The 26,648-nt window shown below is 39.4% G+C and overlaps 1 protein-coding gene across 1 annotated transcript in view; it reads right to left on the bottom strand.

Moving 5' to 3' along the window:
- Positions 1-26,648, bottom strand: part of mus201 (rad2 superfamily protein mus201) — a 289,622-nt gene that overhangs the window by 46,152 nt on the left and 216,822 nt on the right. The window contains exon 8 of the mRNA XM_090384178.1: positions 18,504-18,717. Within this exon, the coding sequence (XP_090240304.1) occupies positions 18,504-18,717 (214 nt within the window). The remainder of the gene's footprint in view (positions 1-18,503; positions 18,718-26,648) is intronic.

Below are 26,648 nucleotides of genomic sequence, written 5' to 3'. Positions count from 1 at the left end.
AAGGCTTTGGACAGGAGATGTGTGAAATGCTCCAGTGGCTGTCCGGATGGCTTGATGGTGGATTGGATCTAACCACCGAAGTGCACTATCTCTAGCAGAACCATAAACCTGAGACCCATAGTCGAGTTTGGTGCGGACAAGTGCTCGGTACAGACGAAGAAGGGTAGAACGATCTGCGCCCCATGAAGTTGACGAAAGGGCACGAAGGATGTTAAGCCCTTTGATACACCTTGTCCTCGGCTGACGAATGTGTTGTAAAAAAGTCAGCTTTTTGTCGAAAATAAGTCCAAGGAATTTGAATTCTGCTAAAACTGGGATGTTACTTTGCCCAAGCCTTAATTCTGGGTCAGGATGAAGATTACGTTTGCAACAGAAGTGTACACAAACAGTCTTCTGTGATGAAAATCTGAACCCATTAGCCAAAGACCAAGCTGTAAGATGGTCAATGGTTTTCTGCAGTTGCCTTTCAATGACCCTCATATTGCATGAGTGGATTATACAGGCAAACTTAGTAATATTATATCTGACAGTTCTACGTACCAGGTTGTAGAGAAAGCAGTGTTTGACAACTTAATTAAACATTTTAATAGAAAGTTAGCTGAGTGCAGAAAAAAAAAAAAAATGACTATTTCAATGGCCATTTTAAAATCCCTTAAAGCTAGGACTAATGGGGTACCAACTCTTTTCGGACAGGTTAAACTTCATAAAATAGGATATCCTATAAGACCTATTGTTTCTTACAAAAACACAGCTTTTGCATCGCTCGTGGTATACCTTTACAACATTATTAAACCTTTGCATTTAACATTAAAGTTTAGTTTAAAGATTTCGGAGATGTTATTCAACCAATTAAAAGAAAAAACGCTAAATGGAGATGATGAATTATTCTCTTTAGATGTTATTTCCTTGTACAGCAATGTACATGTAGAATATGCTCTTGGCGCAATATGGGACCTTATCAATGATCAGACAATTTGTTTAAACGTGTCAAATTTACCTATAAATGAAATATTTTATTTGATTAAATTTCTTGTACAAACCAATCATATTAATCTCCAAAATAAGATATACAAGCAGATATTTGGGTTACCGATGGGGGCTTAGCTTGAGTCAATTGGTTGCTGAAATTTATTGAAATAAGATCGAGCAGGTATACTTAACGCCACATCTCCCAAATATAATGTTCTACGGTAGATATCTTGATGATATCTTAATAATTACTAATAAATATATAGTACAGAAGGTCTGGGATACTTATTAACATTCATACTCAACTTCAGTTCACTCTAGAAATCGAAATCCCGCATCACAAATCCATAAATTTTCTAAATTTTACTTTAACCAGGGTTAATGAAAACATATTTTTTTAAAATTTATAGGAAGCCAATGAATACTGGGAAATTTTTGCACCATTCGAGCTACCATCCTTTTACATATAAAAGGAGAATTATTTTTAATCAGTTTCATAATGCATATAGATACAGCTCTACTCAAGAATTCTTAGCATTAGCATTAGTAGAGGCATTTGATGCAAGAAAGCAAGCTTATGCAGCATCAGCCAAAAAAAAAAAAAAACAAAAAAAAACCACTTCCACTTCACCCCTCTGTTCATTCAAAATACCTGTCCAGCTGAGCCTTAAACTTATTTAGGCTATCAACCTCCACTACAAGGGATGAAAGTCTGTTCCACCAACCAACCACCCGCTGGCTAAAGGCAAATTTCCGCAAATCTATCCTACATCTGTCTTTCCTCAATTTGAATTTATGCCCTCTCAGGTGATTATTTTGAGCTAGAGGAAGAATCCCATCAGCATTGAGCATGCTCAAACCATTCAAGGCTTTATACACCTCTATCAGATCACCTCGCTGGTGCCTAATCTCCAGACACTGTAATTTGCAAAACTTAAGCCTTTCTTCGTAAGAGCACCCCTTTGTTCCATTCACTAATCTTGTTGCCCTTCTCTGTACTCGTTCCAGCAGCTCTACATCCTTCTTGAAATGAGGCCTCCAGACCTGTATACAGTACTCTAGGTGTGGCCTGACCACTGCCTTATACAAGGGAATAATCACCTCCTTATCCCTGCTGGAAAAATTCTTGTATATAATTGACAATACTCCATGAGCTACTCTTGCAGCCCGTCTGCACTGGTCAGAGAACTTCATATCTGCCTGTACAACCACCCCCAAGTCCCTTTCATTCTCTACCACTGTCAGTGTAGTACCACAGAGTTGATACGTTGCTCTGGGGTTGCTGTTTCCCATGTGTAGTACTTTACATTTGTCAATGTTAAACTTCATTTGCCACCTCTCAGCCCATCTGCTCAACCTTTCCAGATCCTGTTGCAGCAGCATAGTTTCAGTAGTGTCCTTGACAACCCTGCCAACCTTTGTATCGTCTGCAAATTTGGACATTAAGCTTGATATACCATCATCAATAGCATTTATAAATACAGAAAACAATAATGGACCCAACACTGAGCCCTGAGGGACTCCACTAATAACATTAGTCCACGATGAGCAGTGTCCATTGATTACCACTCTCTGTCTTCTCCCCCTCAATCACCCCTTTATCCATAGCAGCAATTTGCCTCCAATGTCACACTGCTCCAATTTGTGTAGCAGTCTTCCATGTGCAACAGTATCAAAAGCCTTTCTAAGATTCAAGTATATAATATCAAAGCTATTCCCTGCATCCAGTTCTTTTGTGACTGCATCATAGTATCCAATCAAATTGGTCAGGCAAGACTTCCCCTTAACAAAACCATGCTGTGTCCGAGCTATAACTGAAGTATTGTCTAGATGATCCTGGAGTGCTTCTTTAACCAGTGCCTCCATTAATTTTCCTGGAACAGAAGTTAAGCTCACAGGTCTGTAATTACTTGTGTCAGCCTTTGATCCTCCTTTGTGAATTGGGGTCACATTTGCACATTTCCAGTCTATGGGTACCTCCCCTGAGTCCAAGGAAGCTCTCATAATTATGGCAAAGGGTTTGCTTACTTCCTTTGCTGCCTCCTTTAATATAACTGGATAGATCCCATCCACCACGGGTGCCTTTCTTGTGTTTATCTTCAACAGTTTCTCCTCCACTTTACTCCCAGTTATTTCAAGATTCTGTAGCTTAATGCTAGAGTTGAATACACCTCTGGCATTCCCCTCGCTGAATAACTCCTCATGTGTGAATGTCGATGCAAAATATTCATTTAGTTTGTTAGCTACCTGAGCAGGATCATCAACAGTTGACCCATCAATATCAAGTGGACCAATCTGATTCATCACCTTCCTTCTAGAGTTTACATAAGTAAAGAAGTCTTTGCTGTTTTCCTTTGCATCCCTTGCCAAGGATTTCTCGTAATGTGCCTTCGCCTGCCTAACCTCCTTTGTAACTTGGTTGCATATCAACTTGTATCTATCATAGGCTTCTCTGTCATGTGTTAATTTATATGTATCCCATGCATTTTTCTTCTCTGCCATATGTCTCATTAGTTCATCTGACATCCATTTTGGCCAAAACCTTGAAAAAATTTCTTAGTTGGTATGTAAAGCCTAGTAGCTTCCAAGATAAGTTCTTTGAATGCTTCCTATTTTGAATTTGCTGTTGGTAACATCATCAGTTGGTCCCACTGTATAGAATTTAAATACTGTCTCAGTCCATCGTAGTCACCTTTACGGAAGCAATAACCCTTCCCTTTACCCCTAATGGCAGTTACCTTCTTTGAGTAAATCCCACTTCAGCACACTGTGATCACTGCCACCTAGTGGTGGTTCATTTATCTGCAGATTCTTAATGCATGAAGACTCACTGCTGATAATCAAATCAAGAGTATTACTCCCTCTAGTTGCCTCCCGAACATGCTGATGTAGAAAACAATCATCCAATAAATCCACAAAACCCTGCTAGTGTGTGAGTGACCAGACCCCAAATTCCAGTCAATATCTGGGAAATTAAAATCTCCCATTATAAGACTCTCTGATTTACTGGCCCACTCTATTTCCCTGTACAGTTTCTTATTATACTCATCAGAGTCATTAGGCCTATAGCGCACTCATACTCTCAATTTTGATCTCCCAATGCTTATGTCACACCAAACTGACTTGACACTGCACTGTCCAGCGATGTCGACTGGTTTCACTTCCTTGTATTTAATGTGTTTCTTAACTAATAGCATAACCCCTCCTCCCTTCCTATCCTGTCTATCCTTTCTGTAGACGTTGTACTCCCCAAATTCCAGTTCTGCATTCCTTATATCTCTGTGACACCATGTCTCTGATATACCAACAATATCCGCCTTTGATGCTTTGAGCAATACCTCAAATTCATCAAATTTATTTACCAAACTCCTACCATTGGTGTACATGCAAGTATACATGCACCTGTTCTTTTTCTTAGCTTCCCTAACACAACCCATGTGTTTACTTGTACCGCAATGACTCCCAGCAGTCTCTGAAATATCCTGCATCTTGTTTTTCAGGCTTCTGCTCATTCCAATAGAAGCAGTGCAAGAATCTCTTTCACCTCTGCCAGTGGCTACTGTTAATATATTCGTCTTTGTCTCCCCCCAAGCTAGCAGTTTTCCGACCCACCTAACACTGCCTCGATAGCATCAGCAAATATTCTTGCACCCTTTCTATTTAAGTGTATCCCATCCCTGTAGAAGCAATCTCTCCTGTTAACAAGTACAGTCCAGGCTGAAAAAAATTCTACCCCTTGAGCCTTGCACAATCTTTCCAGGGCTGAATTGATCGTCAAGGCTCTCATCATATGCTCCCTCCTATCGTGTCTGGGCAGAATTGCAGACACTTTCAAATTCAACCCTAATTCTCGGCTTTTGTTCAACAGTGACCTGTACTTGTTAAGTAATTCTTCCGGTCTCCTACTCTTAATATCATTAGTGCCAACGAGTACAACAATATCACCTTTTGTGCTCTTAAAAGATGATATTCACTCTACAACATCTGGCAACATCAACCTTTGCATCTGGCAGACATACCCTGGTCCTGTTCCACCTATCCTTTTTACATACCATGTTCCCCATTTCCCTGACAATATTCACCAACAACTCCTAGTGCCTGTGGGACCAATGCATTCTGTCTTGGAGGTTGCCTCTGTGTTGTGTGATGATCAAGTGCAAGCTCTGGTGGTGATGTGAGCACTGAGAGCTTGATGGGCCCTCAATTTAGATCCTTCAAGGGCATCCGCCCTGTCCTTCAAGCTCTCATATAGGCCCATAACAATGTTGAGTTGTCGCCTGATTTCCTCACATTCCTTACATCGCGCACACACACAAAGATCCTTGGCAATATCATGTCCTGTACCTGAATGTGCCACAAACATCAAGCAAGCAGTGCATTTTAAAAGGCTGTAATTCAGAGGGAAACTGCCCTCCTCAGTTCTTCCCTGAGCCACATCACTCCCATTAGCTTGAATCTTTTGCTTTGCTGCTCTGGTCTGAGTCATGATTTCGATTCAATTTCAATAAAATGTCAATTTCAGTACAAATTTATAACTCTAAACTTGAATCCCAACGCAGTTATTATATATTTTATAACACTATATATATATTTTTTCAGTATCGAGTATTATCTCCGAGTTTCGTTATATAACTACCGTATCAAGTTACGTATTAATTAATAATGTTACGTTTGTAAAACATAAGTCGTTATATGTATTTAATTAAAAAGTACAATTTAGTTGAGAATGAAGTTTAACAAGATTAATAAATTTTACTGATTAATTGATAATATTATATACAATACTATACTGAGCTAATGCTATCTAATTTTGGATATAACGTTGTATCATATAACAATGGCAGCAAGTAACGAACGGTAAATCAACGGACACTTAAGTATTAATTAACTTCCAAAATCTCGCTGTCTCAATTCAGAATAAACAAAGGATCTTGACTAGGTCTATATAAAATAATTTAATATAACAATTAGTCAATAAAGCGGTTAAATATAGCTAAAAAACTTCCCGTGTGCCAGAGCTGCAAAACTTGTAAAATACATGGATTGGATTCCCCTTACCAATACCAATGCATTTCAGAATTGTATCCAATGTCTTTACAACTTCTTATGATGACTGGAAACACTTTCCTCGCAGCTGCTTCTTTCACTATGGAAATAAAAATTTTAACAAATCACGGGGTGTAAGGTCAGGATTGTAGGACAATCAAGGAACACATCCGACATTAATGCTCGTTAAGTACTCAATGACAATATGAACAATGTGAAGTTTCCCATTTGGTCCTTGAGCTTGTCACAGACATTCTCTCAGATATGACAGACAAGCTGTACTTGCTACCTGGGAGTCTAAAACACTGATGGAACTGATATTCGGGTGACACTCAAGTCAAGTGGACCCAATTTCGGCGAAGTCCAGACGGTCTGTGACATCCAAATCCTCTGCTTGCACCTTCATGATGGTGGGACTGTTAGTAATCCTAGGTATAACCTCCATGAAGAAGTACACGGTGGGTGATCACCCAGGTGTGAACCAACGTAAGCAGAGGTAGAGGTGTGGTGCCCACACCACATGGAGGAATGCTGCCCCTCCATGTTACCAGGCAGTACTAGGTGGTAGATGGCTCTCATCAACTGGTGCAATACCACCACTTTGCTTATTGCAGGCTTGAAGTGGTGGAACCCATGTTTAGTCTCTAGAGCGTAGTTCCGGTTAACCCTTCCCTATCTCTTCCATCGTGCAGTATGATTGATGATTTTTGAGGTTATGATGAACATCGTGGCGAGATCCAATATTCCTTACATTTCGAGGATACAGCTCTAAAACGGTGTTCACAGGCCGGCCGCTAGTTAGTACACCGGACCGAACCTATTGGTAACTCTCTAGGAGGCTTCCAGATCAGCTAGTGTATAATCTTGCTACCTCTACTCTGCCAGAGAGTGACTGGAGAGAGTCAGAGTAGTGTGTATAAGGGGAGCATTGTTGAGGCCACTTTATGTCAATGATCTGGGTATATTCTTACCATGAGTACGCCATATCCAAAATTTCATTACTTCATACAGCATGTCCCACTCACTTTTTCTTACTAATGAATACACCATGAATTATCAAACTAATTGAGCATCTGCCAAAAGATCTAAACCTCCCAAACACTTCTAATTCATTTCACAAATATATGTGGTCTCAATTCTAATCTCAACGATGTCCATTTCCACTTGCAGTCTGCCAAACCCCATGTACTTTTTCTGACAGAATCTCAGTTATCGGTTGATTCAACTATTGCTCATCTCAGATACCCAAATTATTCGCTGTATGATTCCTTTCGCCTCAAAGGTGGTACTTGTGCATTTGTCCGTTCTGGTATTCTCAGTCAGAGACTTGGCAATTTGGAATCTCCTTTCTTTGATCTTCTCCGTCTTAAAATCTCTCTACCTCATTGTGTTAAATTCATCTGTTGTCACTACCGTTCTCCTAACTCCACTAATCACTTGGAGCTCTTTGACTTCCTCTCTTTGCAACTTGACTTTCTCCAGTCCAACTTTCCTAACAGTGAGGTAATTTTCCTTGGTGATTTTAATGTTCACAACTCCAGCTGGCTTCCGTTTTCTAGTCACACTGACAGGGCTGGTCAAGATGCTGAGGCTTTTGCAATTACTAATAACCTTGCACAGATTGTTCATTTACCTACAAGAATACTGGACAATCCTAATCAGACAGCCAACACGCTTGAAATGTTTCTCACAAACAACCCTTCTAAGTACACAGTCGAAGTGACAGGTCCTTTAGGCACTTCAGATCACAACTTGGTGATTGTCTCTTCTCCAATGGAGCCTTTATCTCATGGCTATTCCCAACCTCGTGTTGTTTTTCATTACAAGAATGCAAAATGGGATTACCTGCAAGATTTCTTTTCTTCTTTTCCTTGGTCGGATTATTGTTTAAAAACTTCAGATGTCAATGTTTGCTCAGATTGTGACAGTGAAATTATTCTTGAAGGAATGGAATCCTTTATCCCACACTCCACTTTAAAATGTTGTACTTTATCTAAACCTTGGTTTTCTAATAAATGTGCTAAGGCTGTTCAAGAGAAGAAAGTTGCATATCGTAATTGGCTTGTTTCTAATTCTTCAGTTTCATTTTCTGCCTACACCAAAACTCACAACAACTGTAAAGCAGTTATTAATCAGTCCAAACTAGATTTTGAACAGGCTAAGACTAGAAAACTTGCTTCTTGCCCTAATGGTAGCCGAGCATTCTGGTCTCTTGCCAAAACTATTGGCCGCAACATTTGCCCATCTCTGCTCCCCCCCCCCCCCCCATCAAAACCAGATGGTTCTGTTGTCACTTGAACCAAGGATAAAGCTGACCTGCTAGCATCCATTTTTCTTCCAAATCATGTATTAATGATCTTGGTAAAACATCTCCCACCATTCCCATCACACTCCATTCAATGCCTCCTGTGGTCTGCCATCAAATGGATGTCAGAAATATTTTGACAAATCTTGATGCTAAGAAAGCTCCAGGTCACGATAGTATTTCTCCATTTGTTCTCAAAACCTGTGCTCCTGAACTTACTCCTATTCTTTGCCGCCTTTTTTCACTTTCTTATTCCAGGTGTATTTCCTTCTGCTTGGAAATTTGCTCATATCCAGCCAGTTCCTAAAACTGGTGACAAATCCCTCCCATCCAATTATCGTCCAATTGCAATTACTTCTACTCTTTCTAAAGTAATGGAAAAATCAATTAACTGCCAACTTTTAAACTACCTAGAAACCTTCCATCTGATCACTGATCGCCAGTATGGATTCTGTCAGTGTTGATCCACTGGTGATATACTGGCTTATGTTACCCATTTATGGACTAATTCGATGGAAAGGTTCGGTGAAACACAAGTAGTTGCTCTTGACGTCTCAAAGGCTTTCGATCGTGTTTGGCATAAAGGTCTTCTAAACAAGACAAAATGACCACAACTACTGCATCACAATGTTGTGATGCAGCAGTTGTGGTCATTTGCAATGAATGTGTTCCCACAAATTATGCAATACAGTTCTTTAGTAAGGTCCCATAACAGTTGTATGATGTAACAGTTGTCCTGAAACAGTTGTAGGGGTAGAATTTTTTTCAGCCTGGTCTGTACTTGCTAACAGAAGGGACTGCTTCTACAGGGATGGGATACACTTAAATAGAAAGGGTGCAAGAATATTTCCTGATGCTATCGAGGCAGTGTTAGGTGGGTCAGAAAACTACTAGCTTGGGGGGATACAATGACTAATAGATTAACAGTAGCCACTGGCAGAGGTGCAAAAGATTCTTGCAATTCTTCTGTTGGAATGAGCAGAAGCCTGGAAAACAAGATGCAGGATATTTCAGAGACTGCTGGGAGTCATTGCGGTACATGTAAACACATGGGTTGTGTTAGGGTAGCTAAGAAAAAGAACAGGTGCATGTATACTGGCGTGTACACCAATGCTAAGAGTTTGGTAAATAAATTTGATGAATTTGAAGTATTGCTCAAAGTATCAAAGGCAGATATTGTTGTGATCACAGAGATTGTGGTGTGACAGAGATATAAGGAATGCAGAACTGGAATTTGGGGAGTACAACATCTACAGAAAGGATAGACAGGATAGGAAGGAAGGAGGGGTTATGCTATTAGTTAAGGAACACATTAAATACAAGGAAGTGAAACCAGTCGACATCGCTGGACAGTGCAGTGTCAAGTCAGTTTGGTGTGACATAAGCATTGGGAGATCAAAATTGAGAGTAGGGGTGTGTTATAGGCCTAATGACTCTCAGGAGTATAATAAGAAACTGTACAGGGAAATAGAGTGGGCTAGTAAATTAGAGAGTCTTATAATGGGGGATTTTAATTTCCCAGATATTGACTAGAATTTGTGGGTTGGTCACTCACACACTAGCCAGTCTTTTGTGGATTTATTGGATGATTGTTTTCTACATCAGCATGTTCGGGAGGCAATTAGAGGAAGTAATACTCTTGATTTGATTACCAATAGTGATTCTTCATGCATTAAGAATCTGCAGATAGAGGAACCACTGGGTGGCAGTGATCATAGTGTGCTGAAGTGGGATTTACTCAAAGAGGTAACTACCATCAGGGGATAAAGGAAAGGGTTATTGCTTTCATAAAGGTGACTACGATGGTCTGAGACAGTATTTAAATTCTATACAGTGGGACCAACTGATGATGTTACCAACAGTAAATTCAAAATGGGAAGCATTCAAAGAACTTATCTTGGAAGCTACTAGGATGTACATACCAACTAAGAAATATTGTTCAAGATTTAGGCCTAAATGGATGTCAGATGAACTAATGAGACATATGGCAGAGAAGAAAAATGCATGGGATACATATAAATTAACACATGACACAGAAGCCTATGATAGATATAAGGTGATCTGTAACCAAGTTACAAAGGAGGTTAGGCAGGCAAAGGCAGATTACAATAAATCTTTGGCAAATGATGCAAAGGAAAACAGCAAAGACTTCTTTACTTATGTAAACTCTAGAAGGAAGGGGATGAAACAGATTGGTCCACTTGATATCGATGGTTCAACTGTTGATGATCCTGCTCAGGTAGCTAACAAACTAAATGAATATTTTGCATCGACATTCACACACGAGGAATTATTCAGCGAGGGAAATGCCAGAGGTGTATTCAACTCTGGCAGTAAGCTAGATAATCTTGTAATAACTGAGAGTAAAGTGGAGGAGAAATTGTTGAAGGTAAAGACAAGAAAGGCACCTGGGGTGGATGGGATCTATCCAGTTATATTAAAGGAGGCAGTAAACGAAGTAAGCAAACCCTTAGCCTTATGAAAGCTTTCTTGGACTCAGGAGAAGTACCCATAGACTGGAGATGTGCAAATGTGACCCCAATCCACAAAAGAGAATCAAAAGCTGACACAAGTAATTATAGACATGTGAGTTTAACTTCTGTTCCAGGAAAATTAATGGAGGCACTGGTTAAAGAAGCACTCCAGGATCATCTAGACAATACTTCTGTTATAGCTCAGACACAGCATGGTTTTGTTAAGGTGAAGTCTTGGCTGACCAATTTGAATGGATAATATGATGCAGTCACAAAAGAACTGGATGCAGGGAATAGCTTTGATATTATATACTTGGATCTTAGAAAGGCTTTTGATACTGTTGCACATGGAAGACTGCTGCACAAATTAGAGCAGTGTGGCATTGGAGGAGACAAATTGCTGTTATGGATAAAGCGGTGGTTGTGGGGGCAGAAGGTAGAGAGTGGTAATCAATGGACACTGCTCATCGTGGGCTCATGTTATTAGTGGAGTCCCTCAGGGTTCAGTGTTGGGTCCATTATTGTTTTCTGTATCTGATAGAGGTGTATAAAGCCTTGAATGGTTTGAGCATGCTCAATGCTGATGGGATTCTGCCTCTTCTCAAAATGATCACCTGAGAGGGCATAAATTCAAATTGAGGAAAGACAGATGTAGGATAGATGTGCGGAAATTTGCCTTTAGCCAGCGGATAGTTGGTTGGTGGAACAGACCTCCATTCCTTGTTGTGGAAATTGATAGCCCAATTAAATTTAAGGTTCAACTGGACAGGTATTTCAAAAGAACGGAGTGGTGAAGTGGCCGTTTTTTTTTTTTTTTTTTTTGGCTGATGCTGCATAAGCTTGCTTTCTTACATCATATGGCTCCACTAATTCTAATGTAACACAACATGCTGGTAAACCATTCCTTGAATATTAAAACAACAAGAGATGACCAAAACCTTTCCATAATCTTTTGCTTTTTTCAGCATTGGTGATGACATCCAAAGATAGTTTTGTTGCCTACACTTTGGGTCAAAATGATGAAGGCATGGCTAATTTGCCATTATCATATTGGGCAGAACCTCAACACTAGCATTAGTAGAGGCAATATGATACAAGAAAGCAAACTTATGCAGAATCAACCAAGAGGAAAAAAAAAAAAAAAAAACCCCATCCCATTTCACCCATCCATTTGCTCCAAATTGTTTATCTAGTTCTGTCTTGAATTTATTTAAGCTGTCAACTTATATGACAGATGAAGAAGTTTGTTCCAGTAATCAACCACATGCTGGCTAAAGCCAAATTTCCGCACATCTATTCTACAATTGTTTTTCCTCAGCTTGAATTTATGTCCCCTCAGGCGATTAATCTGGGCAAGAGGAAGAATCCCATAAACATTGAGCTTGCACAAACCACTCACACCTCAATCAGATTACCTCACAGATGCCTAGTCACCATACACTGTAATTTGCAAATCTAAAGCCTTTCTTTGTAAGAGCAACCCTTTGTTTCATTCATTAATCTTGTTGCCATTCTTTGTACTCATTCCAGCAGCTCTACATCTTTCCTAAAATGAGTTCTCCAGACCTGTATACAGTACTGATGAATGCCTTATATCAAGGGGATCCTACATCTGTCTTTCCTCAATTTGAATTTATGCCCTCACAGGTGATTATTCTGAGCAAAGAGGAAGAATCCCATTGGCATTGAACATGCTCAAACTATTCAAGGACCTCTATCAGATCACCTCGCCAGTGCCTAGTCGCCATGCACTGTAATTTGCAATACTTAAGCCTTTCTTCCTAACAGCAACCCTTTGTTCCATTCACTAATCTTGTTGCCCTTCTCTGTACTCGTTCCAGCAGCTCTACATCCTTTTTGAAATAAGGCCTCCAGATCTTTATGCAGTATTCAAGGTGTAGCCTGACCATTACCTTATACAAGGGAATAATCACCTCCTTATCCCTGCTAGAAAAATTCCTATATCATTCACAAGACACCATGAGCTACTCTTGCAGCCCATCTGCACTGCTCAGAGAACTTCATATCTGCCTGAACAATTACCCCCAGGTCCTTTTCATTCTCTTCCACTGTCAGTGTAGTACCACAGAGTTGATACGTTGCTCTGGGGTTGCTGTTTCCCATATGTAGTACTTTACATTTGTCAATGTTAAACTTCATTTGCCAAGACAAGACAAGACATCTTCATTTGACAAGATGACAAGACATCACAAACTACTCTTGCAGACTGTCTGCACTGCATTGCTCAGAAAATTTCATATCTGACTGCACAATTACACCCAGGGCCTTTTCATTATTTACTATCTTGAGTGTACTACCACACAGTTGATACGTTCATCATCATCATCATCATCAGCCATTTTCAATCCACTGCAGGATGAAGGCCTCTCCAGCAACTTTCCAGTTCCTTCTGTTTTGAGCACTGGACATCCATTTACTACCCACAAACTCATGAATTTCATCTATCCATCTCCGCCTTTGTCTTCCAGGTTTTCTTCTAGCTCCTCTTGGATACCATTCTGTTATTTTCTTAGTCCATCTGTCATCATGTCTTCGAGCTATGTGTCCTGCCCAAGACCATTTTAGTTCTTTAGTTTTGATAAGAATGTCCTTTACTTGAGTTTGTTGCCTAATCCATGTGTTTCTCTTCTTATCTAACAGTCTTATTCCCAATATGATTCGTTCCATTCTTCGCTGTGTAGTTCTCAGCTTCTCTTCCATTCTTTTGGTGAGTGCCCAAGTTTCACTTCCATAAGTCATGATGGGGAGTATACATTGGTCCATTATTTTACGTTTCAGACAAACTGGGATATTGCTCTTCAGTATGTGACTATATTTCCTGAATGCTATCCATCCAAAATTTATTCTTCTCTTGACTTCCAGCCATTTATCATTATTACAGCTAATAACTTGTCCCAGATAAGTATATGACTCCACCTTTTCGATTACTGCTCCTTCAATCATTATTTCCCTTTCTGTGGCATACTTGTTCATCATTACTTTTGTTTTAGCCATATTCATCTTTAGTCCAAAATCCTTACTAGCTGTGCATAACTGATTAAGATTTTCCTCTAATTCTTTGGGATCATGGCTTATGACCACAATGTCATCTGCAAATCGTAAATGGTTTAGGTACTCTCCATTCACATTGACTCCTTTCTGCGACCAGTCTAATCTTCTGAAAGCTTCCTCAAGGGCAGCAGTAAACAGCTTCGGAGATATTGTGTCTCCTTGTCGAACTCCTTTCTCAATTTTAAATTTCCTACTGTCTTTGTCTAGTCTAATAAAGGAGGTAGCACTCTCGTATATTTTCTTCAAAATCATAATATATGGGGTATCAATGCCTTGTCTTTCCAGTGCCCAAAACATTGCCTTATGCTGTATGGAGTCAAATGCCTTTTCATAATCCACAAATGCCAGGCATAATGGTATTTTATATTCATTTGCTTTCTCCATTAGCTGTGATATTACATGAAGGTGATCCATAGTTGAGAATCCTGTCCTAAAGCCAGCTTGCTCTTTCGGTTGATTCTCATCCAGTATTCTTTCTAATCTGTTAGTAATGACCCTTGTGAACAACTTGTAGATGTGGGATAGCAAGCTAATTGGTCTATAATTTCCAATTTCTGATTTATCTCCTTTCTTATGCAGCAAAACTATGATTGCATTATTCCACTGCTTAGGCGTCACACCTTTTCTAATGCACTTTGTGAAGAGCCTTGCCAGTTTTTGTGTTATGTCTCTTCCTCCCAATTTTAACAACTCTACAGTAACTTCATCTTCCCCCGGGGCTTTCTGATTCTTCATTTTCTTCAATGCATGCTCTACCTCATCAGGAAGAATATTGGGTATGTCGTATGTGTTGCTACTTTGCAATCCATCTTCCCCACTGCTGGCATCATTCCCCTGCTCCTTGTATAATTCTCTATAGTAGTCTTCTGCTATTTGAATTATGCCTTCTCTGCTGTTTATAAGTACACCATCGCTATTCTTCAGTTTCAGTATCATTTGTCTTTCTGTATTACTGCTCATGGCTGCTGATTTAAATCCTTTGTTTTCCCTTAATGCTTGTTCTACTTTTCTTGTGTTAAATCTTCTTATGTCCTCTCTGAGTCTCTTTCTAATGGCTTTGCATAACTCAGTATACTCGATTTTCTCCCTGTCAGTGTTTTTCTTGCTTTTCATTTGTCGTCTTCGGTTCATCATGACAAGTGTTTCTTGACTAATTTTTTCTTCTTTGGATTTCTTTTTCCCTATAGGTTTCTTGGGCTTTATCACTTTCAAAAAGTTGTAATATTCCTCGTCGATATCTTGGTCCTCAGCAGTCTGCAGAAGCTCAAACTTGTTCTTAAGTTCCAGTACGTACTGCTTTTTCTCCTCCTCTGTTATTTCAAAGACCTTTGTATTATTTACTCGAGTCAGTTTTTTCCTTTCCTTTCCTACATCTATATGAAGTGTACATCTTACCATTCTGTGATCACTTCCAACATTTACCTTATTCAGGACGGTAACATCATTCACAATATATCTTCTGTTAGTGAGGATGAAGTCGATTTCATTAGTAGTTAATCCATTTGGACTCTTCCATGTCCACTTTCTGTTCACCCGTTTCTTGAAAAAAGTGTTCATTACTGACAGTCCTTGAGATTCTGCAAATTCCACAAGTCTTTCACCTCTTTCATTTCTTTCACCAATTCCAAAATTTCCTATAGTTCCCCTTTCTGTGCTGTTCTGTCTTTTTCCAACCTTAGCATTGAAGTCTCCCATAATAATAGTGTAGTGGGTTTTCTGCTCATCTAGAAGAGTCTCAATTTCAGTGTACATTTCTTCAACCTCTTCATCATCATGGCTCGATGTTGGTGCATAAATCATTATAATCTTTAGCTTGTATCTCTTAGAAATCTTGAGTATTAGTCTTGACACTCTTGGTGATGTACTTTTGAATTCCAAAATGTTGTTTTTAAAATCTTTATGGACCAGAAACCCAATTCCACCTTCACTCCTTTCACTGTTTCCATTGGTGTACAGCAGATTTCCACTTGATAAACTTATAAGTGATTCATTTCTTCTTCTTGTTTCAGCCAAACCGATGATATTCCAATTCACATTTTCTAATTCCTTTTCCAGCTCTAATATCCTGTCTTCACCGATGAGTGTTCTTACGTTATAACAGGCCAAGTTCAGTTTCCGTGCATGGCAGCCTGGTCGTACCCAGAGATTCTTAGCACCCTCTGCTTCCACCCTAATCCTCTCGCTGCCGTAAGAGGGAGAGTGAAAGCTGCTGGGGACTGAGGGCCATTTGTTTCTTCGTGCTTTCATATTGCTTTCATGTTGATACGTTACTCTGGGGTTACTGCTGGCCATATGCAGTGCTTTACATTGTTGTTGATGAATGAGCTGATTTACTTCAAGAAAACCCATGAGTCTGCTTTTAAGAATTGTTTTGAATAACTCTGCAAAAACTAAGAGTAGTGCTATTGGGCAAAAGTTGTTGAACAGTTACAACAATTTCCTTTTGGAACAGGGACAATTATTGCTTTCGTGTTTCGAGCCCGTGCCCACCAAATATGGGGGATGTGGAAAGGTCAGGGAATGACCACCGCATATCCCAGGAGCAATATGGCCTTAATTGCTAATGCTCCTAAAAACCAAATAACAAACAAACAAACATTGCTTTCGTGAATTGAGAAGGAATACCAAACTGAAAACAGAGATTGAATATATTCTTCAATGGTGTCAAATTGTGACTTGAGTAATTGCAGACCTGTTAGTTTAACTTCTGTTCCAGGAAAAATAATGGTGGCTCTGGTTAAAGAAGCAATGCAGGATCATCTAGACAAGACTACAGTTATAGTTCAGATGTAGCATGGGTCTGTTAGGGAGAAGTCTTGTCTAACCAATTTGATTGGTTAGACAAGACTTCTACTATAATGTGGTCACAAAGGAATTGGATGCAGGGAATAACTTTGATATCATATTTGGATCTTAGAAAGGCTTTTGATACTGTTGCACATGGAATACTGCTGAACAAAATGGAGCAGTGTGGCATTGGAGACAAATTGCTGCTATGGATAAAGGGATGGTTGAGTGTGAGAAGACAGAGAGTGGTAATCAATGGACACTGCTCATCATGGACTAATGTTATTAGTGGAGTCCCTCAGGGTACAGTGTTGGGTCCATTTTTGTTTTCTGTATTTATAAATGATATTGATGATGGTATATCAAGCTTAAAGACCAAGTTTGCAGATGATATGAAGGTTGGCAGGGTTGTTAAGGATACTAATGACAGTATGCTGATGCAACAGGATCTAGCAAAGTTGAGCAGATGGGCTGAGAGGTGGCAAATGAAGTTTAACATTTACAAATGTAAAGTACTACAAATGGGAAGCAGTAACCCACGAGTAACGTATCAACTGTGTGGTACTACACTGACAGTGGTAGAAAATGAAAAGGACTGTGGGTAATTTTGCAGGCAGATATGAAGTTTTCTGAGCAGTGCAGATGTTCTGCAAGAGTAGCTCATGGTGTCGCTCTTACGAAGAAAGGCTTAAGTTTTGCAAATTACAGTGTCTGGAGACTAGGCACCTGCAAGGTGATCTGATTGAGGTGTATAAAGCCTTGAATGATTTGAGCATGCTCAATGCTGATGGGATTCTTCCTCTTGCTCAGAATAATCACCTGAGAGAGCATAAATTCAAATTGATGAAAGACAGATGTAGGATAGATGTGCGGAAGTTTGCCTTTAGCCAGCGGGTAGTTGGTTGGTTGAACAGACTTTCATCCTTTGTGGTGGAAGTTGATAGCCTAAATAAATTTAAGGCTGAGCTGGACAGATAGGTGGAACGAACGGAGGGGTGAAATGGGAGCATTTATTTTATTTTTATTTTTTGGCTGATGCTGCATAAGCTTGCTTTCTTGCATCATATGCCTCTACTAATGCTAAAATACTAATGTTTTGGCTCGTTGGTGTATATCCCAATATCTTGATGGGAAATGTATAAAATGGAATGTAGCTCTGCATCATAAAGCCCTTGTCAGTAGACCATGAGTAGTAAATACATAATGAAACCAGTGTACAATGAAGATTATATATATAAATTTGGTAAACTGTTAACTTAGTTTGGCTGCCAGCAGTATTTATATCATGAGATCAGAAAACTATAGCACGTTTATTTATTACAGTTGAAATTAAGTTGTCTGCAAAACAGAATTCCTAAAATGCAAGCTACCAAACTGAGTTATATCCCAAATCTGGATTTGAGAAGTTGTACCTACATTGGCTATTTGAAAAGACGACATCCAACATTGGCCTATAAGTATTATCAGTAAATTTAGTAGAGTAAGCACTGAAAAAAATATATAATAACATATATTTGCATATCTCTAAAAAATAACACAAACTTGACTGAAAATCTGAAGAAAACTAAACTTATCAAATAACCTGAAAACAATCAATTATCAAAAAATTTCCAACTAAATTGGAGGAGTTGGAAAGCAGAAACATTTTCATTCCATTTTTGATTGTGACAACAAACCAAAATGGTGAGGTGCACTTTGGTTTCTTCAGAATGTTTTTAATCTGGTCATTTTTCTCATCTTAATATTTGTATTATGTACTAAAGTAATATTACTTTACATGGTTTTACCAGATAAGCATGTCATTAAAAGATAAGTTTTGTGCCATATTTTAGATATTATATAATTCTTACCAAAATGAGAGAGAATTTCTGAATCTTTGAAAAATTCCACATATTTCTTGTGTGCAAAGAAGTTCTTATAGACTTTGCGACCACCAAATAGCCAGACATCACTGTCATCTGTGATTGTTCCTTCTGTTAAATTCATGAGATCCAGATATGCACACTGGGCTTCTGCTTCCATTGGACTTACAATATATGGAATACCAAACAGTTTCAGCAGCTCCTAATAAAGAGACATTAAGATTTCAAAATTTAATACTAAAATAGATTTACTTAATCTATTCATTTTGCAAACCTTATTTTATTTCTAAATCTGTAATCTGCTAAGTTGAATTTATTAGTACACCAGAATAATGTACTCTTGTTTCTGTCTCATTTGCATTTGTAAATTGCTGTTTGCAGTGCTTTCCACTCAATGCCATATTTTAAGTAAACTTTTTAAGCTTGTAATTTTCTAACACTGCAATGATGATATGCAACAATAATTTGTTTGGTTCTTTGTTGAATTTATTTAAACCATCCACTTCCACAACAACAGATGGAAGTTTGTTCCAACAGTCAACCACTCACTGGCTGGAAGCCCACACGTCTACAGCAACCATCCTGTCTCAACTTGAATTTGTGCCCTTTCATGTGTATAGATCTGGGCAAGATAACGAATGCCATCAGCATTAAGCTTGCTCAATCCATTCAAAGCCTTAAACACTTCAATCTGATCACCTCACAAGTGCTTCATCTCCAGACACCACAATTTTCAGAAGTAAAAGCTTTTCTTGGTAAGACGACCCCTTTCATACCCCTCACCAATCTCATTGCCCTTCTCTGCACCTGTTCCAGCAGATCTACACAGTTCCTAAAATGAGGCCTCCAGACCTGTATGCAGTACTCAAGATGTGGCCAAACCATTTGATTGTACAATGGGATAATCATCTCATTTTCCCAGCTAGCAATGCTCCTGAATATCATTGACTAAACTCCCATGAGCAGTCCTAGCAGTATGTTTGCACTGGTAAGACAACTTCATATGTTACTGCACATTTACCCCCCAGATCTTTTTCATTATCTACTAACAAGAGCGTGGTACCACACACACACTTGGCAAATTAATCTGGGATTACTGCTTCCCATATGCAGTAATTTGCACTTGTCAATGTAAACTTCAACTTCTATTTCACAGTTGATCTGACTTGTTTCAGATTTTGTTGATTCTGTCTGGCCTAGATTACCATGATTACTGTCATCAAACATGGTTTTTGCCATGTTTTATAAGTTGATGAAAACCATGTTTCATAAAGAAAGTTGATGAAAAACCATGTTTGATAACATGGTTTTCACCACTTTAAGCATCCATTAAATCAATGTTGGTATCACAACATCTCGTAAATCATTTACCACATACGACTAGTGCTATCTCATTACAAAAGGTTGGCTATTCCTCTGTGAGGTATGGATGCCACAAATCAATCTTGGAGAGCCTATGTTTCCAAACATAAAATGCAACTTATGGGCAGATCCCTCAAATAGCAGAAATACATTTATGGACTTTTCCCCCCTCTTCCAGATCTTAGTAACATTTGTAAAGAGAAGTATTGGAAACATAAATACTAAAAATTTCAAATTTGAAGATATTTGATTTGAAATTTTTTGTATTTATCTTACATTGGCATTACATTAATGCCAGTAGTGAAATCTGTACTACTTCAGCATTTATGAGAATATAATTTTTCGTTGCGAACTTGTGAATCAGGTAGTCTAGTCATAAGCATCGATAAAGTACTGCATCAGTGAACAATCAAAATTAATTGTCACCCTTTGTTTTAAACTCTTCAAGACCTTGGCAGTAAAACTGCCTTTGACCAAGTCAGTATCCTAATCCCAACTCACTCTGATATGGTAATCGATATCCAAAATGGTACTGAAAGACTTAGCAACTGCTGGTCTAACGATTTATACATTACATTCTTTAACATAACAAGAAGTGATTACCTCAGTAAATGAAAGCTTAACATGTTAAGCTTAACATGAAAGCTTAAAAAATACTTGCTGGAACGAGTACAGAGAAGGGCAACAAGATTAGTGAATGGAACAAAGGGATGCTCTTACGAAGAAAGGCTTAAGTTTTGCAAATTACAGTGTCTGGAGACTAGGCACCAGCGAGGTGATCTGATAGAGGTGTATAAAGCTTTGAATGGTTTGAGCATGCTCAATGCTGATGGGATTCTTCCTCTAGCTCAGAATAATCACCTGAGAGGGCATAAATTCAAATTGAGGAAAGACAGATGTAGGATAGACGTGCGGAAATTTGCCTTTAGCCAGCGGGTGGTTGGTTGGTGGAACAGACTTCCATCCCTTGTAGTGGAGGTTGATAGCCTAAATAAGTTTAAGGCTCAGCTGGACAGGTATTTTGAACGAACAGAGGGGTGAAGTGGAAGTGGGTTTTTTTTTTTTTTTTTTGGCTGATGCTGCATAAGCTTGCTTTCTTGCATCAAATGCCTCTACTAATGCTAATGCTAATGCTAATGTTTGAATGAATAACTATTTTTGGATTTTCAGTGGGATGACACTTAAAAAACAAAAAAGCAATTTGCTTTTTTCAAGATAGCAGAAAGGAACGTAACTAGCTTTTCACCACATGTCATTTTAGGATAACCTGTCTAAAATTATCAGTTTGTTCTGGATTGCATGTATGAGAAGTCTGTGATTTGAAAGTCCTTTTCCTTGAGGAGTACACTGAGTGGACAGAAATCATTGGATACCTACCTAGTAAATGGGTAGGCCCACCTTTCATCCATATAAGGGCAGTCACACAGTGAGGCATTAAGTCCACTAGTTCACAAGCGTTCCACTGGCATTTCCATCCATGCCTGCTGCACCGCTGTCCATAATTCCACCGCATTCCTGGATGGAGGATCCAAAGCTCGAACAGACCTTTCTACAGCATCCCAAAGATGCCACACAGGATTCATGTTTGGTGAATAGGGAGGCCATTCCATGGTGGTAAAATCTACGGAATGCTCTTCGAACCATGTTCTAGTCACCACGGCTCTGTTGGTAGGCGTATTGTCATGTTGGAAGAGTCCATTGCCCTGTGGGTGCATGATGACCGTGAAGGGATGCAAATGGTCAGCAAGGACCATTCAGAGATGAGTCTAGACTTACCAGAGGTACCAACGTGTGCCAGGTGAACACATCTCAGACTATTACCGACCGTCCACCTGCCTGCCTGCCTGAGCAGTTCCTTGTTAAAAAGACAGGTACATAGCTTTGTGCAGTTTCTGCCAGATATGCATACTTCTGTCTGCTTTAAATAACTGGAAACAGGACTCATCAGACCAGAAGACGTGTCTCCAATCATCCAAGGTCCAGTGCCAATGTTCTTTCACCCAGTTGAGCCATAGAGTCCTGTGTTGTGGTGTTAGCGATGGGACTCTGGTGAGTCAGCAGCTCCGATAACCTACTGTGGCTAATGATTACCTGATGGTCTTGGTGGAGGCATTTCTGGCATCTTCCTCGTTGAAGTCGGTGGTGATTTGTGCCACTGTCACTCTATGGTTGGCTGAAACAATGTGAGACAGACGTTGATGGCCACAATCATCCACCACCTTTCTCAGCCCACGACAAGATGTTATTCCGGAAATGGCGCAATCCTGATACACTCTTGATACCGTCAAACAGGGATAGTGCAATTTCTGTACCACCTCCGCAATAGAGTGACCCATGCATTAGGCACCCACCACCATCCCTCTTTCAAAGCCAGTTAACTCACGATGTTTATCCATACTGACATTGAATTACCGTCTATGTGAATGAAGTGATGCAGTGTACCTATACCTGCCAAGCAGTGGGTTCGTCCACTAGCGAGAGGGGTGACAGCACTGTGTTGCCCAGGAACAAGGTACCCCACAATTCTGTCCTTTCAGTGTACATTAAGTTTCTTTGGATCCTGAACTGAATTTCAAAACGAGTCAGTGCTGAACGCTAGTGAATAATTGCATTATTCCTTTGAGTGTGGTACCACACAGTGGGCATGTTATTCTGGTAGTACTGCTACCCACAGCACCTTGCATTTTAATTACCACTTTTCAGCCAATATGCCTAATTTTGATACAACTTGCTGTAATAGTATGCAATGATGACTGTTTAACCATCCTACCAACCTTCATTTCATGTGCAAACTTAGATAATAAGCCTGAGCTGCCTTTGTGAGTATCATTAATAAATACCAAAAACGACAGATAACCCAGCACTGAAGCCTAAGTGGATTGCACTAGTCCAAGAAGAGCAATACCCATTTACAAAAACTATATCTTCTTCCACTCAACTACCCCTTTATCCATAGCATAACCGTAGCGCAACACTGCTCCTAATCTGTAACCAGTCATTAAAATGAAACGGTATGAAAATATTTTCAGAAATGAAGTAAATGCCAGAAATATATTTTCTATTTTGCATCCATTTCCTTTATAATTACATCATAGTAGCCAATCAAATCCATGCTGTGATTGCTATATAACTGCATTCCTGTCTAGATGGGTCTGTTACTTCTTTATCCACCGACTAATTTTTTCTTGGAATGGAAGTCAGATTTACAATTACTCACTTCACCCTTTCATTCCCCTTTTGTGAAATGGGGAGAAATTTCACAAAACAGAGACCTCTGAAATCCAAGGATGCTCTCATAATTATCAAAAAAGAGGTATGGTTACTTTTTTCGCTACTTCTTTTAATATAACTGGATAGATTCTATCAGCTCCTGGTGTCTTATTAACTTTTAGCTTCAACAATTTCTCTTCTACTTTCTTCTCGGTTATCACAAAATTATTTAGTTCCCAGTTATAATTTAGTGTATGCCTGATATTCACATTCTTAATAATTTCTACTTATCCACCACCTAGAAGGTACTAAATGACTCTTCAACCGGTGCAGTTCCACCACCTTGATTATTTGAGGCTTGAAGTGCTGAAAATCATGTTTAGTCTCCTGAGCAAAACTGTGGCAACCCCAATCTCTTCCATTGTGCAATATGGTTGATGTCTTTTGAGGTTACAATGGGCATCATGGCAGGAAACAATATTTCTCACATTTCAAGGAATCAACTCTAGGTCATTTGCATCTTGGCCAATAGATAGTCCGCCAGACTGAACCAATTGGTAACTCTCTAAGAGGCATACAGATCAAATAGTATATAATCTCACTGCCTCTACTCTGAGAGATAGTGACCAGAGGGAGTGTGGGTAGCTTGTATGTGCTGACATTGTCGAAGCCATGTTATATCAACCAGCTGGGTATGTATGCATTCCATATCAAAAATTTCATTACTTCATACAGCATGGCCCTTTTATTTTACTACTGAATACATCATGAATAGTCAAACTAATAGAACAAAACTTAACTGTGAAAAGAACTAAACCTACCAAAATCTTCCTCATTCATGTCACAATTATATGTGGTCTCAGTACCAATCTCAACAATGTCCATTTCCACCTGCAGTCTGCAAAGACCTACTTACTATTTCTGACAGAATCCCAATTATTGGTTGTCTCAACCAATAATTAGGACAACTCATCTCAGTTGTCCTAATTATTTGTTCTGTAACACCTTTCGCTTCAAAGATGGTACCTGTGCATACATCCACTGTGACATTATCTGTCAGAGACTTAGTAATTTGGAATCTCCTCTTTCTGATTTTCTCTGGCTAAAACTCTCTATGCCCCATTTTGTTAATTTCATCTGCTGTCTCTATCATTCTCCAGCTTAACTGAACACTTGAAACTCTGACTCCCTTTCCCTAAAAGTCGACTTTCTCCAGTCCAACTTTACTAACAGTAAGGTAATTTTCATTGGCTACTTTAGCATTCACAATTCCAGCTGGCAACAGTTGACTAGTTACACAAACCCAGCTGGTGCCTCCATAGCCAGGTGGGCAGGAGCAGCAGTGCGTAGCACACACTTCTTGATTAGACTGGGGTTCGAGCCCGTGACCACCAAATACGGAGAATGCGGAAATGTCAGGGAATGACCACCGCATATCCACGGAGCAATATGGCCTTAGCAATATTGCTAATGCTCCTAAAAACCAAATAACAAATAACAATAACACAGACTTAGATAGATGAGATTAGCATTAGTAGAGGCATATGATGCAAGAAGGCAAGCTTATGCAGCATCAACCAAAAAAAAAAAAAAAACCACTCCCATTTCACCCCTCCATTCGTTCGAAATACCTGTCCAGCAGAGCCTTAAATTTATTTAGGCTATCAACTTCCACAACAAGGGATGGAAGTCAGTTCCACCAACCAACTACCCATTGGCTAAAGGCAAATTTCCGCACATCTATCCCACATCTGTCTTTCCCCAATTTGAATTTATGCCCTCACAGGTGATTATTCTGAGCAAGAGGAAGAATCCCATCGGCACTGAGCATGCTCAAACCATTCAAGGCTTTATACACCTCTATTGGATCACCTCGCCGGTGCCTAGTCTCCAGACACTGTAATTTGCAAAACTTAAGCCTTTCTTCGTAAGAGCAACAATTTGTTCCATTCACTAATCTTGTTGCCCTTCTCAGTACTCGTTCTAGCAGCTCTACATCCTTCTTGAAATGAGGCCTCCAGACCTGTACTCAAGGTGTGTCCTGACCATTGCCTTATACAAGGGAATAATCACCTCCTTATCCCTGGTAGAAAAATTCCTGTATATCATTGACAAGACACCATGAGCTACTCTTGCAGCCCATCTGAACTGCTCAGAGAACTTCATATCTGCCTGCACAATTATCGCCAGGTCCTTTTCATTCTCTCCCACTGTCAGTGTAGTACCACAGAGTTGATACGTTGCTTTGGGGTTGCTGTTTCCCATATGTAGTACTTTACATTCGTCAATGTTAAACTTCATTTGCCACCTCTCAGCTCATCTGCTCAAACTTTCCAGATCCTGTTGCAGCAGCATAGCGTCAGTAGTGTCCTTAAAAACTCTGCGAACCTTTGTATCATCTGCAAACTTGGACATTAAGCTTGATATACCATCATCAATATCATTTATAAATACAGAAAACAAAAATGGACCCAACACTGAACCCTGAGGAACTCCACTAATAACATTAGTCCACGATGAGCAGTGTCCATTGATTACCACTCTCTGTCTTCTCCCCCTCAACCATCCTTTTATCCCTAGCAGCAATTTGCCTCCAATACCACACTGCTCCAATTTGTGCAGCAGTCTTCTATGTGTAACAGTATTAAAAGCCTTTCTAAGATCCAAATACATAATATCAAAGTTATTCCCTGCATCCAGTTCTTTTGTGACTTCATCACAGTATCCAATCAAATTGGCCAGGCAAGACTTTCCCTTAACAAAACCATGCTGTGTCCGAGCTATAACTGAAGCCTTGTCTAGATGATCCTGCAGTGCTTCTTTAACCAGTGCCTCCATTAATTTTCCTGGAACACAAGTTAAACTCACAGGTCTATAATTACTTATGTCAGCCTTTGATCCTCCTTTGTGAATTGGGGTCACATTTGCACATCTCCAGTCTATGGGTACCTCCCCTGAGTCCAAAGAAGCTCTCATAATTATAGCGAAGGGTTTGCTTATATTCCTTTGCTGCCTCCTTAAATATAACTGGATAGATCCCATCCACCCCAGGTGCCTTTTTTATGTTTATCCTCAACAATTTCTCCTCCACTTTACTCTCAGTTATTGCAAAATCATCTAGCTCACTACCAGAGTTTACTTCAACTCTGGCATTCCCCTTCCCGAATAACTCCTCATGTGTCAATGTAGACGCAAATTACTCGTTTAGTTTGTTAACCACCCGAGCAAGATCCTCAACAGTTGAACCATCCATATCCAGTGGACCAATCTGATTCATACCTTTTCTTCTATAGGTAAAGAACTCTTTTCTGTTTTTCTTTGCATCCTTTGGCAAGGATTTCTCATAATCTGCCTTTGCCTGCCTAATCCCCTTTGTGGTTTGGTTACAGACCAGCTTATATCAATCATAGGCTTCCATGTCACCCATTAATTTATATGTATCCCATCCATTTTTCTTCTCTGCCATATGTCTCATTAGTTCATCTGACATCCATTTAGGCCTAAACCTTGAACAATATTTCTTAGTTGGTATGTAAAGCCTAGTAGCTTCCAAGATAAGTT

The sequence above is a fragment of the Mastigoproctus giganteus genome, chromosome 1 (genome assembly GCF_048544385.1).
Source record: "Mastigoproctus giganteus isolate SK-2022 chromosome 1, ASM4854438v1, whole genome shotgun sequence".
Classification (NCBI taxonomy): Eukaryota; Metazoa; Arthropoda; class Arachnida; order Uropygi; family Thelyphonidae; genus Mastigoproctus; species Mastigoproctus giganteus.
This window is presented reverse-complemented; position numbering and strand designations above follow the sequence as displayed.